At 34.3% G+C, this 17,694-nt stretch overlaps 1 protein-coding gene across 2 annotated transcripts; it reads right to left on the reverse strand.

Annotated features, from left to right (window-relative positions):
• Nucleotides 1–2,799: 2,799 nt before the first annotated feature.
• On the reverse strand, nt 2,800–15,057 carry LOC130943605 (protein MICRORCHIDIA 6-like). 2 transcript variants are annotated; one of them, XM_057871548.1, is made up of 19 exons: nt 14,843–15,052; nt 14,672–14,746; nt 13,774–13,848; nt 13,655–13,689; nt 12,267–12,345; nt 12,059–12,148; nt 11,902–11,977; nt 11,644–11,722; nt 10,603–10,731; nt 9,425–9,523; nt 9,236–9,337; nt 9,003–9,149; nt 8,658–8,750; nt 7,751–7,802; nt 7,536–7,647; nt 7,197–7,354; nt 7,008–7,114; nt 6,754–6,833; nt 2,800–3,466 (listed from the first exon to the last, which is right to left on the reverse strand). In XM_057871548.1, exons 1-19 carry the CDS (start codon nt 14,970–14,972, stop codon nt 3,415–3,417), a joined length of 1,770 nt encoding a protein of 589 aa, XP_057727531.1. In that variant the 5' UTR covers nt 14,973–15,052; the 3' UTR covers nt 2,800–3,414. The 2 variants fall into 2 exon arrangements, with proteins under 2 accessions (XP_057727531.1, XP_057727530.1); XM_057871547.1 differs by having other exon boundaries at nt 2,801–3,466; nt 14,672–15,057.
• Nucleotides 15,058–17,694: the final 2,637 nt, after the last annotated feature.

A 17,694-nucleotide genomic window follows, 5' to 3' on the forward strand; every position in this document is an offset into this window, starting at 1 on the left:
CCCAACAAAAGAATCAACAAGTGTGTTGCTCTATGAATGGAATGTATTACCATTCGGATTAAAACAAGCCCCAAGTATTTATCAAAGATTTATGGAAGAAAATCTAAAAGAGTTAAATGAATTTGTTTTAGTATACATTGATGATATACTAATTTTTACAAAACAGGATAAAGAAGATCATCTTCAAAAATTATTAATTGTTTTAGAAAGATGTAAAGAAAAAGGATTAGTTCTTAGCAAAAAGAAAGCAAGAATAGCAAAACAAGAAATAGAGTTTCTTGGATTAATTCTATCCACTCAAGGAAAGCTAAAACTTTAGCCAAATGTCCTAGAAAAGGTAAATTTATTTCCTAATAAAATAGAAGATAGAAAACAGTTACAAAGATTTTTAGGGTGTATAAATTATATTTCTGATCAAGGATTTTTAAAGAATATAACAGAATATACTAAAAGCTTATTTCCAAAAATAAGTACTAAAAAAGAATGGAAATGGGATGAAAAAGACAGTATGCAAATTCAAAGGATTAAAGAATTATGTGAAAAACTTCCAGAACTTTATATTCCAGAAGAAAATGACTACTTAATAGTAGAAACAGATGCTTCAGACATAACCTGGTCAGGATGTCTAAAAGCTAAGAAAGCTTTAAAAAGTTTGGAACAAGAAAAAGAATCACTAGATTCTAAATATTCCCCAAAGGAATTACTTTGCAGGTATATGTCATGGACTTTTACTCCAACAGAACAGAGATATACCACTCATGAAAAGGAAACTCTAGCAGCAATTAAATCTCTTAAGAAATGGAAATTGATTTACTACCCAGAGAGTTTACATTAAGGACAAATTCAAGTTACCTAACAGGTTTCATACGATATAGTTTAAAAGTTGATTATAATCATGGACGATTGGTAAGATGGCAATTATTTTTGTTACAATATCCAATAAAAATTAAATATATTAAGGGTGACAAAAATGTTATTGCAGATACATTAACAAGAGAATGGAGTTCGTCTACAACGCATTAGATCAAGAAATTCAAAAATATGAGCAAGAACTCGAAAAATGCAAGCATTGCCAGCAACTAAGGACACAGATCCAATCTCTCAAGAAGGCCATTGAAGCAATGAAATCAACACAACAAGCAAAACCATCAGAGTTCAGCCAGCTAAGCATGGTGGACAAATCAGGTGAAGAAAAAATTTCGGAAAATAAAACAATTGCTGAAATCATTAAAAAATCCACCCAAGATAAAAAATATTATGTAATTTATAATGGCCCCATGAAAGGAGTATATGATGCCTGGGAAAAAGCAGCACCATTCACACACCAGTCAAGGATAATTCATAAAGGAGGATTTTCAACACTAGAAGAGGCAAAGGAATCCTTCAGGGAATATGAAGCTCTTCATCCAGAACAAACTCTAAAAAGAGCAGATAAAGCTCCGATTCAAGCTCAGAGAACAGGAATAATGAGAAATATTCCTACAAGAGCTGAAATCAAGGAAAAGAAAAGGGTCTGTAGATCAAATCTCAGAGAAACCCTCAACATAGTCCTGAATTGGACTGAAGAAAAAAAGGGCAATTTTGGGATATTATCCTATTGCCAAAGAACAGCTAACAAAGCTGGTTATATTTCCAGATGCTTCCCCATCGGACACATATCAGTTTTTCCAGTATGGATTAATTGATACAATTTAAATTTTTAATGATCTAAAAATTATTAGTGAGTTTCCTGCAGGATTCGTTGATGCAGTAAAGAGATTTAAAAATATGATTGACAATGTAAATCCAAGGGATATATCCCTAAAATTTACGAATAGTGGTGGACGAAATTGTGATCCTTATTCTTTAAGTTGCACTCCTTGTAAAATTATGGAATTTGAAATTGGCACGAGTGAACACAACTCCGTTCAACTAACCAGCAAGTGTACTGGGTCGTCCAAGTAATAAACCTTACGTGAGTAAGGGTCGATCCCACAGAGATTGTTGGTATGAAGCAAGCTATGGTCACCTTGTAAATCTCAGTTAGGCAGATAAAATTATGGAATTTTAGAAAATCAAATAATAAAAAGAAATAATAAAAGGGATACTTATGCAGATTCATTGGTAGGAATTTCAGATAAGCGAATGGAGATACTGTATGGCTCAAGGACGCCTACTCTCCTACTGCTTCAACTCAATCCTTCTTACTCCTTTCCATGGCAAGCTGTGTATAGGGGTTCACCGTTCGACGATGGCTACTTTCTATCCTCACGGGAAAATGGTCCTCTGCGGCTGTCACTCGCATGGCTAATCGTCTGGAGGCATCACACTGGCCGAAGGCTACATCCCATCCTCGCAGTGAAAACTACGCTCACGCGCTCTGTCACAGCACGGCTAATCACTGGTTGGTTCCCGCGCCTACTGGAATAGAATCCCTTGATTCTTTTGTGTCTGTCACTAACGCCCAGCACTTGCGAGTCTGAAGCACGTCACAGTCATTCATTACCGGAATCCTACTCGGAATACCACAGACAAGGTTAGACTTTCCGGATTCCCAGGATCCTACTCGGAATACCACAGACAAGGTGAGACTTTCCGGATCCTCATAAATGCCGCTATCTATCTAGCTTATACCACGAAGATTCTGTTGGGGAATCTAAGAGATACACATTCAAGCTCGGTTGCATGTAGAACGAAGGTGGTTGTCAATCACGCGCGTTCATAAGTGAGAATGATAATGAGCGTCACATAATCATCACATTCATCATGTTCTTGGGTGCGAATGAATATCTTGGAATAGGAATAAGATAGAATTGAATAAAAGGAAATAGAATTGCATTAATACTTGAGGTACAGTAGAGCTCCACACACTTAATCTATGGTGTGCAGAAACTCCACCGTTGAAAATACATAAGTAAAAGGTTCAGGCATGGCCGAATGGCCAGCCCCCTAAACGTGATCAATAGCCTCTTAGGATGAAGAATAAAACAAAACTGAGACCAAAGATCCCTAATACAATAGTTAAATGTTCTATTTATAATAAACTAGCTCCTAGGGTTTACATGAGTAAGTAATTGATGCATAAATCCACTTCCGGGGCCCACTTGGTGTATGCTTGGGCTGAGCTTGATCAATCCACGAGCTGAGGCTTCTCTTGGAGTTGAACTCCGAGTTATGACGTGTTTTGGGCGTTCAACTCCGGATCATGACGTTTTTCTGGCGTTTAACTCCAGACAGCAGCATGTACTTGGCGTTCAACGCCAAGTTACGTCGTCAATTTTCGAATAAAGTATGGACTATTATATATTGCTGGAAAGCCCTGAATGTCTACTTTCCAACGCCATTAAGATCGCGCCAATTGGAGTTCTGTAGCTCCAGAAAATCCATTTTGAGTGCAGGGAGGTCAGATTCCAACAGCATCAGCAGTCCTTTTTGTCAGCCTTTTTCAGAGTTTTGCTCAAGTCCTTCAATTTCAGCCAGAAAGTACCTGAAATCACAGAAAAACACACAAACTCATAGTAAAGTCCAGAAATGTGAATTTAACATAAAAACTAATGAAAACATCCCTAAAAGTAGCTTGAGCTTACTAAAAACTACCTAAAAGCAATGCCAAAAAGCGTATAAATTATCCGCTCATCACAACACCAAACTTAAATTGTTGCTTGTCCCCAAGCAACTGAAAATCAAATAGGATAAAAAGAAGAGAATATACTATAAATTCCAAAATATCAATGAATATTAATTATAATTAGATGAGCGGGACTTGTAGCTTTTTGCTTTTGAACAGTTTTGGCATCTCACTTTTTCCTTTGAAGTTTAGAATGATTGGCCTCTCTAGGAACTTAGAATTTCGGATGGTGTTTATTGACTTTCCTAGTTAAACATGTTGATTCTTGAACACAGCTACTTATGAGTCTTGGCTGTGGCCCTAAGCACTTTGTTTTCCAGTATTACCACCGGATACATAAATGCCACAGACACATAACTGGGTGAACCTTTTCAGATTGTGACTCAGCTTTGCTAGAGTCCCCAGTTAGTGGTGTCCAGAGCTCTTAAGCACACTCTTTTGCTTTGGATCACGACTTTAACCACTCAGTCTCAAGCTTTTCACTTGGACCTTCATGACACAAGCACATGGTTAGGGACAGCTTGATTTAGCCGCTTAGGCCTGGATTTTATTTCCTTGGGCCCTCCTATCCATTGATGCTCAAAGCCTTGGATCCTTTTTACCCTTGCCTTTTGGTTTTAAGGGCTATTGGCTTTTTCTGCTTGCTTTTTCTTTTTCTTTCTATTTTTTTTTGCCACTTTTTTTTTCGCAAGCTTTTGCTATTCACTGCTTTTTCTTGCTTCAAGAATCAATTTCATGATTTTTCAGATCATCAATAACATTTCTCTTTGTTCATCATTCTTTCAAGAGCCAACAGTTTTAACATTCATAAACAACAAGATCAAAATTATGCACTGTTCAAGCATTCATTCAGAAAACAAAAAGTATTGTCACCACATCAATATAATTAAATTAAATTCAAGGATAAATTCGAAATTCATGTACTTCTTGTTCTTTTGAATTAAAACATTTTTCATTTAAGAGAGGTGAAGGATTAATGGATTTATTCATAACTTTAAGGCATGGTTACATACTAATGATCATGAAATAAAGACACAAAACATAGATAAACTCAACATTAAAAACCGAAAAATAGAAAGAAATAAAGAACAAGGAATGAATCCACCTCTAGTGGCGTCTTCTTCTTGAAGGTCCAACAATGTCCTTAAGCTCTTCTATGTCCCTTCCTTGCCTTTGTTGCTCCTCCCTCATTGCTCTTTGATCTTCTCTTATTTCTTGGAGAATGATGGAGTGCTCATGATGTTCCACCCTTAATTGTTCCACATTGTGGCTCAAATCTTCTAAGGAAGTGTTGAGTTGTTCCCAATAATTGTTTGGAGGAAAGTGCATCCCTTGAGGCATCTCAGAAATTTCTTGATGATGAGCTTCCTCATGCATCTCTTGAGAACCGTGAGGGGTCTCTCTTGCTTGCTCCATCCTCTTCTTGGTGATGGGCTTATCTTCTTCAATGGAGACATCTCCTTCTATGATGACTCCAGCTGAGTAACATAGATGGCAAATAAGGTGAGGAAAAGCTAGTCGTGCCATGGGTGAGGGCTTGTCGGCTATTTTGTAGATTTCATTGGAGATGATCTCATGAACTTCTACTTCCTCTCCAATCATGATGCCATGAATCATGATGGCCCGATCCAAAGTAACTTCAGATCGGTTGCTAGTAGGAATGATGGAGCATTGAATGAACTCCAACCATCCTCTAGCCACAGGCTTGAGGTCCAGTCTTCTTAGTTGAACTGGCTTGCCTTTGGAGTCTTTCTTCCATTGAGCTCCTTCCACACAAATGTCCATAAGGACTTGGTCCAACCTTTGATCAAAGTTGACCCTTCTAGTGTAGGGGCGTTCATCACCTTGCATCATGGGCAAGTGGAATGCCAACCTTACATTTTCCGGACTGAAATCCAAGTATTTCCCCGAACCATTGTGAGATAATTCTTTGGACTCGGGTTCATACCTTGGTCATGGTTCCTAGTGATCCATGCATTGGCATAGAACTCTTGAACCATTAAGATTCCGACTTGTTGCATGGGGTTGGTTAAGACTTCCCAACCTCTTCTTCGGACTTCATGTCGGATCTCCGGATACTCATTTTTCTTGAGCTTGAAAGGGACCTCAGGGATCACCTTCTTCTTTGCCACAACATCATAGAAGTGGTCTTGATGGCTCTTGGAGATGAATCTTTCCATCTCCCATGACTCGGAGGTGGAAGCTTTTGTCTTTCCTTTTCCTTTTCTAGAGGATACTCCGGCCTTAGGTGCCATTGATGGTAATGGAAAAATAAAAAGCTTATGCTTTTACCACACCAAACTTAAAATATTGCTCGTCCCCGAGCAAGAGAAGAAAGAAGAGAAGAAGAAGAAGAAAATATGGTAGAGAAGGGGGAGTGGTAGGTTCGGTTTAGGTGAAGAAGAAGGGGTTTGTGTTGTGTGAAAATGAAGTAGAAAGGAAGGGTATTTATAGGGAGAGGGAGGAGGTATGTTCGGCCATTTTGGGTGGGAATGGGTGGGAAATTGGTTTTGAATTTTTGAAGGTAGGTGGGATTTATGGGGAAGAGTGGATGGATGTGAGTGGTGAATGGGGTAATTGGGAAGAGGAATTGAGGTGATTGGTGAAAGTTGTTGGGAAGTGTGACATGGGGAAGAGTGAAATTAGATTAGGAGAGTGTGATTAGGATTAAGAGGGAAGGTGGGAATATGGTAGGTGGGGATCCTGTGGGGTCCACAGATCCTGAGGTGATTCTGTGGGGTCCACAGATCCTGAGGTGTCAAGGAATTCCATCCCTGCACCAAATAGGCATGTAAAATGCCTTTGTGCATCATTCTGGCGTTTAAACGCCCATTGGTGCATATTCTGGGCGTTCAACGCCCATGTAAAGCATGTTTCTGGCGTTGAACGCCAGTTTCATGCTTGTTACTGGCGTTCAGCGCCAGTTTTTCCTCTCTGGGCACATTTAAAAGCATGTCAATGTATAACTAACTATATTACAACTCTATTGTGAATAACAAATTGAAAAACCGAGATAAAAACAGAATGGAGGTTGTGTTGGACAGCAAGAATTGATCAAGAATCAAGAAAATCTAAGTTGCTGAACAGCATCCCACGCAATTGAGACCGTTGCTGTGGTGGTAAACACGAAACATAAGTATACTCACTTTGTCTGTAGTTTCTGGTTTTCATCCAACAATGTTAAGGTCTCTTGATCTAGCACCTGCTCCGCAGGAGCCGGAATAACCTAGCATAAAATACACAGGCAGAAGTTGCAATCAGAATAAAGTTATCAAAATCGGAAGAATATGATGTTCAAGGAAAACCAGAAAATCCATGAAGACTATTCTCAAATCATCATATCATATACATATGAAAAAGATGGACAAATTTCAACATAACAAACGAAGTTACTACCAACCTGCATATTCTGAGATATGCCAACACCTTTAACATTCTCTTCTTTTGCATGCTTTTTTGAATTATGGAGGTCTACCTGTTCATATATCTTCCTCTTGTTATTAGATCCTGAACCAAATCAGGATATACAAATTAGATTACACTGACTAAGATAGTGATGCAGAATCTTGATTATCACATAAGCAGTTACCTTGCTCAGATGTGTTTCGCATGGTTCTCTTGCGTAGTTCAGCATTTTCATTTGCTGCTTTAGCATCAACAAGGTAGGACTTTCTATTGAGTTCGGCTTGTTTCGCTTTAGGAACTGGATACTTTTCACGATACCCAAGCAATCTACAATGCACGTCCCTACATATATTTTAAGAGTCCTAGACATCTCAGATATCAATGCTTAAAAATCATTAAAACTAGTCTTAGCGTTTTACATTGTTATAAATAGATGACAGTATTCTTTCATTTGTTGAGTTACTATTTACTCTGTTATTTTCCTGGATAATCATGGATTTTAACACAAGCATAAACACTATACCAGTATTCCCATGTCATTTCCTTCAATCGCGCTTCAAGCTTTTGAAACAAAGAAGTTTTCTCAAAATCTTGCTTATTATGAGTTGGCTCAACAAAATCCGCTTGCAGGATACCTAACACGAGATCAACATAATTTATTATGTAGCATATTATAATGGCTCGGTATGTCTTGATAATTGAAAAGAACTTGACAACTCATGGTGACGTTTTACTTACCGACAACTCCTCTGCCTCTACTGTCTATATAGTTCACAACCTGCCAAAATGGCTGATATTGAAAAGTAGCAATTGTATTAGAGAGAGAATAAAAGAGAAGCTACATAATAACTATATGCTACAAACTGGCATTATTTGTCAATGAACCTAGATAAGAATTTATTCAAAAGAGAAAGGAGACAAAAAACAACAATGAAGAGCATGATATGACATGACTTGTAATTTCTAATTTCTACATTAGTCTCCAAATAGCAGCAGCCAAAATTTGTCATAATAAAATGATCTATTTTTTAAAAATAGGAGTTATAGTAAAATGAAAGCTAGGACCATTTGTGGACCAGATAGCAAATAACCAACATCTAGCCTATTTTATTTCACCCCAAACTATGGAGGCTAACTCCAAAAACTAGTTCAACGAGTTAGCACAAGATTTCCAACATTCATAAAAGAATTGGTAAAAGGTTCCATAAGGAAATTGCAACAGAAAAATATATGAAAATTGCGAAACAAATTGGAGTAAGCACCACATTACACACACTAGTATTATGGGAAAGAAACTCATGCCCTTTGAAAAGTGCACAGCATGTTAACAGTGTTAATTTCAGGTTGAATCAATATACAACTAATAAGTTAAAAAAACTGTGTACTGATCTTCCATTTCCATTATATCATGCACATAGCTATAACTGTGTTCATCTACACTACGAATATTTAGGACTTAATGTTTTTGTGTACTGCTCAAAGTACTTTTTCCCTTGTTTCCTTAACTATAAATACAAGTCAATAATAGCATAAAAAGTGATGTTATTTAGCTCTTATGCACTATTATCAAATCATTAACTGTTTAACACCAGAGAATGGTTAACAACCACTTATGTAGCATATAACATTTTGGGTGATAATTTACCAGTATTAGCCGATTTTTGTGATATACATTGAAACCGTGCATAATGACTCGAGGAGCTTCCTTTAGGAATCCAACTGTTGTCACAACTGTTGCCTGCACATTGAGCCCCAAAAAGAAATTAAATTACAAAAAATGTTGAGTAAATTGAAACAGTATGTTGTATTGAAATTACCATTTATAAGTTTTAAATTTAGCTTTTGAGACCTTTCATTTCTCTTAACTTTCTATTAGTTTTGTATTTAATATCTTTTATTACTAATAGCAAAATAGAATAATTAAACATTCAGCTCAAGATAACTTTTATCCCTTAAATAATATGAATACAGTCAAAAGTAAGACAATAACCTCCACGGTTCCACCAACTTGTGGTTTATACAAGATAAATTCAATATATTTAAGATCATCAGCAATGTTATGTGGCTGCACAATTATGCCTCTCAAAAACATATGAAAACTTTCTGGTATCTGCAAGTACAATATTGACATGTAAACCTGCAAAACATGAGAATTTTAGACCAATAAATTCAACCTTTAACACGGCCTCACAAGTATAAGAATAATTTCAAAGTCCAGCATACACGTAAAGAGAAACGGAACCGATGAGCAATATGTTTCTCATTTGTTTCCCTCCAGGCAGGAATTGTGTCAATCTTCCTTACATCCCCAGCGATTCGAATATCCTGGCATATGAATAGAAGCCCCCTCGTTAAGCAATCAACGCAAAATTCTAAAACAGGCAGTACAGTAGAAATAAAAGAAAATATCACCTCGGGATCCGTAGCAAAATCTAGCTCCAAGTTCCCATCATCGTTAAGCCACAAGTTGTAGATAATGACTTTAGTACCATGAGATCCAACGTCACTAAACTGTCAGAATGAAGAATATTTGAACTGTTTCAGAACATGCTCATTTTGAGAGGATAAACAAAGAATATCATTAAGAAATAGAGAATAAGAATACAAGAAAATGTTACTAACTATTAAAAACAATCATACTACGTGTGCACCAAAAATCAACCGTCAATCAGCCAACCATATAAAGATACGTATTTTGTGTTTATGAAAAAAATTTGATTGCGTTGCTATAAAAAAACATTTGATTATTCTTTTCTGAGGTAGTGTTTGTTTTCAAAGACTAGAATGAAGCTGAGATATTGTGTTTGATGGTCAGAGATCGGAACTAAAATTTCAGTCCCTTCAATACCTTTAGAAAGTGAAGACACAAGGAACTGAAATTTCTGAAGATGGAACTGAAACTTTAATAACATTTTCCTTAATAATTAAGGGTATTTCAGTAAATATTCTTATTTCATCTCTATATTTATCTTGAACCAAACAAGATACTAAGACATAACTCAGTTTTGTGCACTTTACACCAAACATAATACAGAGACTTAATCTAATCTCAGTTTCCTAGTCTCTGTCTCTCAGTCTTAGTCTCTCTTCCAAACGCAGCCTGATAGATTTGATTATTCTATCATGTCAAGGTTTGATTATTCTGGAACCTTTGGCATTCATGGAGCATGTTTGTATTAGAAATGCACTCAGCATTAGGAAACAAACTAATTTGTCAAACAAATTACTTCATATGGGTACAAGCATTGTTGCATGCTTTATTCCCTTGCTGGTCAACCATATTTTTCTGAATATATGTGAGGATGTCTCATCCACTTCTATACATTTTCTAATAAAATTACTCAAACAGATTTTATTTCCTTTTCTAATAAAATTGTGCAGAGACAATTTAATCTCTTTTACAAAATTTAAGCTGTTCGAGAGGAAAAATCTCCAAAGTTCATTTTTAGCATTACTTGAAAACATAAAATAATTTAAAAAAAAAAAAAAAAGCATTTCCCATAATATACATAGTATTATTATTGAAATCATTTTAATCTAACAACTTCCAGCCAATAGTCACAGATGAAAGGAGAAACATAGAAACTAACTTGTCCAAGAAGTTCTTCTTCTGATGAGTATGGAGACCAGCGCAAAATCAAAGATAAATTGGTCACAAAATGCTCTTTGCCATTTAATATCTCCAATGATCCAGTTGATGAATTAAACCCATAGTTTACCTGAAATTGACAAGAACAGTTAGTGTTGTAAATAAACTCCACTAGTAGAATCAACCATTGCAGAAAAGATTCTTATGAGAAAGAGCACAAAAAATGATTTAGCAAATGATCAGTGTTCAGAAGTCTCTTAAAAGTCTGTCCTAAGCATGTTGCAATAAGGGTCCTTTTAGGATTATTTTAGGGGGAAACAAACAAAACAAAAGAAAAATAAAAGGGATCCTTGGAGCAATGAATTAACCACTGACATTTTTGTCAACTCAGGCTCCCTATAGCACCCACAATGTTTTGGCAAGATGTTCTTAACACGATTAACCGGAATTCTCCCCTAGAAGCACTAGCATCTCACAACTTTATCTACAAAAATATGAATAAAGTGTGCAGAGATTGCTCAAGAGCTCATTTATTTCTAATGTTCGCTATTGTGTAGTCTCTCATTCTCTCTAGAAGAAGCTTTTTCGAATGCTTGGACGTGTACGTTGACAATGGACTTGCATCAACACCTCACTAATTTGAAAAGCTTTAGATCCTTGTAAGAAGCAAGAATCTTATGGTAGCCCTCAACTTATATGTTTTGGTGTATCTAGTCGAAAGGAATGCTAAAAAAGAAAAACCCTTTTCATACACCAAATACGGTTAACACCCATATAAAAATGTGGTTGCTAATAAATAATTGTGTATTTAAATTATTTTTTAATTAACAAAACAAAGAGAACACGTGTTCAGTTGTTAAGATAATACTAATGTCAAAACGGTGTTTATTATAAAGGGTGTAGATGTAGCAGGATTGCTAAAAAAAATTTAATGATTCCTTTTCAATCTAACTTTATTTGAAGAGAAGTAGCATTTGAAGCCTATGCACAATATAAACCAAACCCTTTACATAATAAACGAAAAATGTGGAATACCACTCACCATGGGTACTACTATTCTGTCAAGCTTTTCTTGCACCAAAAATGTATATGACAGAAGTCCAATGCTTTGCGTCAATATCCTGATGCAGGTAAAAACAGTACGAAAATTAAGCATAGTTTTCACTTTTCTTTTCCACTGTAACTTCAATTTTTGTCCCAAAATCACCCTGCCTCACTCTAATGAAAGATCAGAAGGCATAATGTTTAAAAGCCTAACTAACTTCAGCATGGATAGATGTTTTAAGTTTTTGTCACATACCCATTACTCATATGCCGACTGAAGACTATGACATCAGCCCCAAGCCTCATACTACTGGTCTTAAAGCCATTACCATCTGCAACAATAAACTAAAACTCAAAAAAAGAATAACGCACGAATACTAAAATAGTTGAAGAAACAATGCCGAGACCCATACACTGCCCAATAGCCAGCTTTGACTTCTTATCTGAAAATCCAAAACTCATGCAATGCCTCATTGCTTCTGGATCCATTCCACCACCATCATCTGATTACCCAATGTCAGTACAAAATCAATAAAAAATGTCTAATGCTAACAAGAGTCAGGCTAGGATTTTCAATAACTACTAAATTTCTAAAATTGATGAGTTCCAGAACCATTGTACCTTGAATCAGCAATGCTGGACTTCCATCCTTTGGATTCGAAGTTTTATCTACAAGGACAAAGGTAGCCCCATTTTGGATCTATCCTAAGCACAAATGGCAAGAATGCAATACAAATTGGAGCATAAAACAAATGTAAAATGTAAGATGTAAGATGTTAAATGATGATTTCAAACAAGAAATGGAAAAATCACATCAACAAAAATTATGGTTTTACACCAATCTATGGAATGATAATTAAGTAAAGAACATCGGAATAAACATGAACCTTAAAAAAAGGTATATTAACAGTAGAAACCAGAAACGAAGGATATGTATAGAACGGAAATCATTTTTGGAAAACATCACCGTTAATGTAAGTTCGGCTGCCAAAAGAAAAACCCTAATACAGAAGTGAAGATTAGAAAAAATATTCTACGAAAAATTAAAAGTTTTAAGTATCTTGGTGCATCAAACAGGATGATGGAAAGATTTAACAGGATATAAGTCATAGAATCCAAGCAAGTTAGTCAAAATGGCGGAGTGTGTCTGGTTTTATATGTGACAAAAAATTGTCTTCAAAACTTAAACGTAAATTCTGTCGCACTGCTATGAGACCGGCTATACTTTATGGTACAGAGTGTTGGGCGGCCAAAGGAGAGCACGAACACAAGTTAAGTGTGGCAAAGATGAAGATGTTGAAATGGATGAAGGATCATACGCGATTGGATAGAATAAAAAACAAAATATAAGAGAGTTGGAGTAGCACCTATTGTGGAAAAGATTGTAGAATCGCGTCTTAAGTGGTTTGAACATGTGAGGAGAAGCCCGACAGAACACCCAGTTAGAAGGGTGGATGAGATGGAAAATGGACAAGGGATAACAGGAAAAAAAAACCTAGAAAGACCATAAACGAGATGGTCAAACAAGATCTACATATTTGATTCATGTAGCCAATCTCACCTAGTAGGACAAGGATTTGTTGTTATTTGTTGTATCACAATTAATAAAGAATGCACCATCAGAAATCAATGCCTAAATTAGTATGCAGGTAAATGACAAATAAAACTAACATAGTATATACAATACTTAAAAGGAAATTCTTGGGAACCGGCAACTTTTAGTATTTTTTACCATCATTTGGCTAGCACAAACACTACATTATTTTTAACAAATAAATTTTATTAATTTATGTGTGCAAACTCTACCAAACATAGATGCACACTATATTGATTCATGTATGCAAAACTATGATATATAGAGTTATAAATCATGTTTTTTATCTGCAAAAGGTATTGTAAATAAGAGTGCAAATTATTGTTGGCTAAAAATGATACTATTTACTGGTCATATAACATTGCTCATCCTTAAAATTCATGCAGTTCACAACTGAAACATCACTAATAATCACCTCATCAACTGCATTATCGAGAAGCTCCGCTATGGCTGCAACCAAAATCAAAGAAAAAGACCAACACATTAAAATAAAAAAAAAGGATGAACAAGTTCATATAAGTCATAAGAACATACCACCAAATGCCCACTTATGTGAAGTTGCATTCGAGTGAAGGAACATAGGGTGTACATGTAGATAGTTTTTGACATCTGAAATCAAAGAAAAATTCTGTCACAACTCAATATAAGCACTAATCAAATTCTCAAATTCTGCCTTGTACATGCAACAACCCATTGACCAGCGACAAGCGACAGACCCTTCAATGGTAGGGGTGGCAATGGGTAGGATAGGGTAGGGTTTGAATCCAACCCTAACCCTACCGTGGGTTGAGAATATCCCAACCCTAACCCTACCCGTTATTAATCCGTGGGTACCCGACCCTATCCGCAGGTTACAAAAAATATACAACATTATTATATAACTTGATAATAATTTAAAATAGAACTAATTTTTATGTAAAAAAAATATTAAATTATTAATTAATGATTTTCTTTTGGTGGTTAAGGATCTTTTGTATTTAGTGATAACTCTTTAGTTCAACATCCACTTAAAACATATTTTTATATAAGTATATAACATAAACATATATAAAGTGAGGGTTGGTCGAGTAGGATTGAGGCTCAACTCGCACCTTACCCGACCCGCATGAGAATCCTACCTGCACCCTACCCGACCCGCTGCAGATCGGATTGGTCGAGTAAGATTGAGGCTCAACTCGTACCCAACCTGACCCGCATGAGAATCCTACCCGCACTCTATCCTATCCGCTGCAGATTAGGTTGGCAACCCTACCCGATCGGGTGGGATCGGGTTGGATACCCGCCTAGGGTAATATTACCACCCCTATCAATAGAACTCAGATTCGCAACAAATTAGTCATTCACTGAGCTAGGGGATACCGTGGCCAACAAAAAAATATAAGCATTAACGACCATGGAAGAAACTAGAAGCTGCATTAATTTGGAAAATTACTTTGGAGTGTGAATTTTTTCGAAGCAGGGTCATCATCATAAGTCCCAGCTTTCCAAAACTGCCGAGTAAGGGGTGCTGCACAAATGGCTGACGCATAAGAAACGTCTGAATCATCATCAACAGCTGCTCGAACAGAATGAATGCGAGGTCCATTTCGATTCGCCAGTTCACCTTTATTACTCGATTTTTCTTGCTTTACATCGAAAACAAGATCTGGCTCCTGCTTCACAGCTGTGGGAATAACCTTTTCGTTTTCACTCTCATCATCACTAGATAAATCAATAATTTCTCTGTCTCCCATGTTTGTCCCTGTAACCTAAGCAAAGCATACAAAGTTGAGTTAGCATTGTGAAACAATGGAAAGGGAATTTAACAAATTCATATTTATTCACTCCTATAAACTAGGACTCACACACACAAAATCCCTAAATAATATTCCATTCCCAATTTCCCATATAGAGTTTACCTATTAAATTATAGAACTTTCCACAATGTTCTCCCCAACTTCTTTTTTAATATGAGGAGTGCTAAGAATCCAGGACTTTTATTAGATTCTGGCCAGTACTTAATCATCAAAAGAAAATTGAATGATTTTATATTATTAGATACAATCTCACATCATTAAAAATATTATTAGTGGCTAAAAATCACAAAATCTGTTAGCCCCTAGACTTTCTATTTTAATCTTTGCTCTAATGAATTAGGTTTAAGAATTTGTTTGGGATATTTTTAAAAAAGATATTTTTTTAAATAATATTATTTTAAAATATCTTTTATGAAAATAAAAAAAATATATATTTAAATATCTCATATAAAAAATCTTTTTATTTATCAATTATATTTAGATAAAATAAGATAAAAGTATTTTTTGTTCATTTATTATATAAAAAATATATTTTTTTAAATCTTTTAAAAAATTGTAAATTATAATTTCTCAAAAAATATATTTTTATTTTTCTAATATTTTTATTTTTATTATTAGAAATTTTTAAATACACTAAAAAATAAAAAAGTATCTTTTTCATAGATTTAATAACACTCAAATAAACACTTAGTTCATGCTAATTTCACAAAATTTTGTATACACTTTTATAGTATTTTATCCTTTTATAATAAAAAGACAGTCTAGTGTATTGATATTCTACGTTAACATAAAATTTAAAAAAAAAATTCTTAAAAGATATAATATAAGTAACATAACTTGATAACTATATTAGTAGTTGTTTTCACGACTTAAATCGGTGACTTCAAAGCCAGAACAAACTTCAACTAAAATAACTTTTAAAGCGCAAATTGTTTCGATAAGTATTTAACCTAAACTCAAATAAAATACCAAATCGCAATATTCTCCCAAACTTCTTTTCTTAATATTTACTGCTAATGAATTAGGTTTACGAAGGATTACCATATGTTCATAACCCATAGCGAAAAAAAAGAAAGAAATCTTAAAGATCTATTTTGTGCTTAAATTTTATTCAAATAAATAATATATAGATCAGATCTAGATACCTGTATACGCTAGTAAAAATCACTTTCTCCCTTCGATAGTACAAAGGCGCTATGCGTATCCACACTGAGATCAACCTTTGCTGTCAACTCATTGATCAATGGACATCTTATCTAAATTGAGAAATCTCTTGCAACTCTTTGCACACCATAAAATTTTTCTCTAAAAATTAGACTCACATACGTTTATGTGTGTAGAGATAAAGGAATAAAACTTTTGTATTTTTTCTCATCTCTCTTTTTTCTACTCTTGGCATATATATATATATATATATATATATAGTATGAGATTTGTTATTGATTTTAAATTTGAATCTCAATTGAAATTTGAATCTCAAATCAAATTTGAATCATATCTTACTATTTTAAACTTGAATCTTTCAAATTTATGAATCATATCATAACTCAATTTGAAACAGAATCAATTAGGATTTCATCCAAATTAAGAATTTAAGTTTAGAGATAGAATAACTAACTATTCTCAAATCTTATTTAATATTCTCAATTATCATATTATTATTATATTCTTGATACTAATAAAGAATATATAATATTCTATTTGAATTAATATAATTATTTATTTAATCAAATCAAAATAATAATTAATCAATTTTACAGCAAAAATTAAAACACTCGTTAGTGTGTGACTCCATAGGTTCAATACTAAGTGGGTAGTAAATTAGACATACTAAATTTACTAATTAAAGTTGGGGTCTAGCAACACTCCTCAACGACCCAATAGTATGAAATAATCTATTTTTACTAAGAATCTCAGAAGAACAAAGTATAATTCTTTTCATCATTCCATCTCTTGGTAAACTTTTAGAATATGATTTAATTGTCAAACTCTAACTTATTACCATTATTATAATAATTGTGAATGGCTTAAGAAACTTATTTCTTCATTCATTCAATCTCATTTACCAAAGTTTTATTCATCTCAATCATCATAATCATAGAGCTCAAACTCTTTACCAAGAGTTGACAAATTCTTTATTGACTAATCATTAATTCTACAAATCTTTAAATCATACCTAATATCCATTCAACTAGCACCCTAGGGTATTAGGTGTCCAAAATCAAAGTATAATAAATACATTGTCAATTACTATGATAGTCGCAAGTCAAAGGAACTCTATTATTAGTATTTATTACTATGTTTATTTTGAGAATATCTTATTGACAAATATGCGGTAATTATAACTATTAGAAATTTTCAAAATGAGTCAGTTTAATTGTGATATCTCTATATGCACCATATATATAATTTAATAAATGAGATCTATTAGACCATTATATATATATATATATATTGATCTTTTGGATTATAATATCTTTCTTAAAAATCCTATGACCAAGAATAATTTAGATTAAATTATAAAAAATTTATCTCTCAATATTATTATCACTATCACAATAATAAATCTCTAAATTTAATCAAAAATCTTATTATATTAATATTTTAATATAATAATAATAACAAATTATTTGACACATGATTGGTTGAATTGTGTCAT

The sequence above is a fragment of the Arachis stenosperma genome, chromosome 8 (genome assembly GCF_014773155.1).
Source record: "Arachis stenosperma cultivar V10309 chromosome 8, arast.V10309.gnm1.PFL2, whole genome shotgun sequence".
NCBI lineage: Eukaryota > Viridiplantae > Streptophyta > Magnoliopsida > Fabales > Fabaceae > Arachis > Arachis stenosperma.

Bases quoted from the DNA above. Each gene is read 5' to 3' on its own strand.
- LOC130943605 (XM_057871547.1), bottom strand. From the start codon at position 14,972: ATGGGAGACAGAGAAATTATTGATTTATCTAGTGATGATGAGAGTGAA. The intron at 9,338-9,424 runs GTGATATTTTCT...TTCATATGCCAG, and splicing joins ATTTTGCTACGGATCCCGAG to GATATTCGAATCGCTGGGGA. The intron at 3,467-6,753 runs GTGAGTATACTT...CTGTGATTTCAG, and splicing joins AACCAGAAACTACAGACAAA to GTACTTTCTGGCTGAAATTG.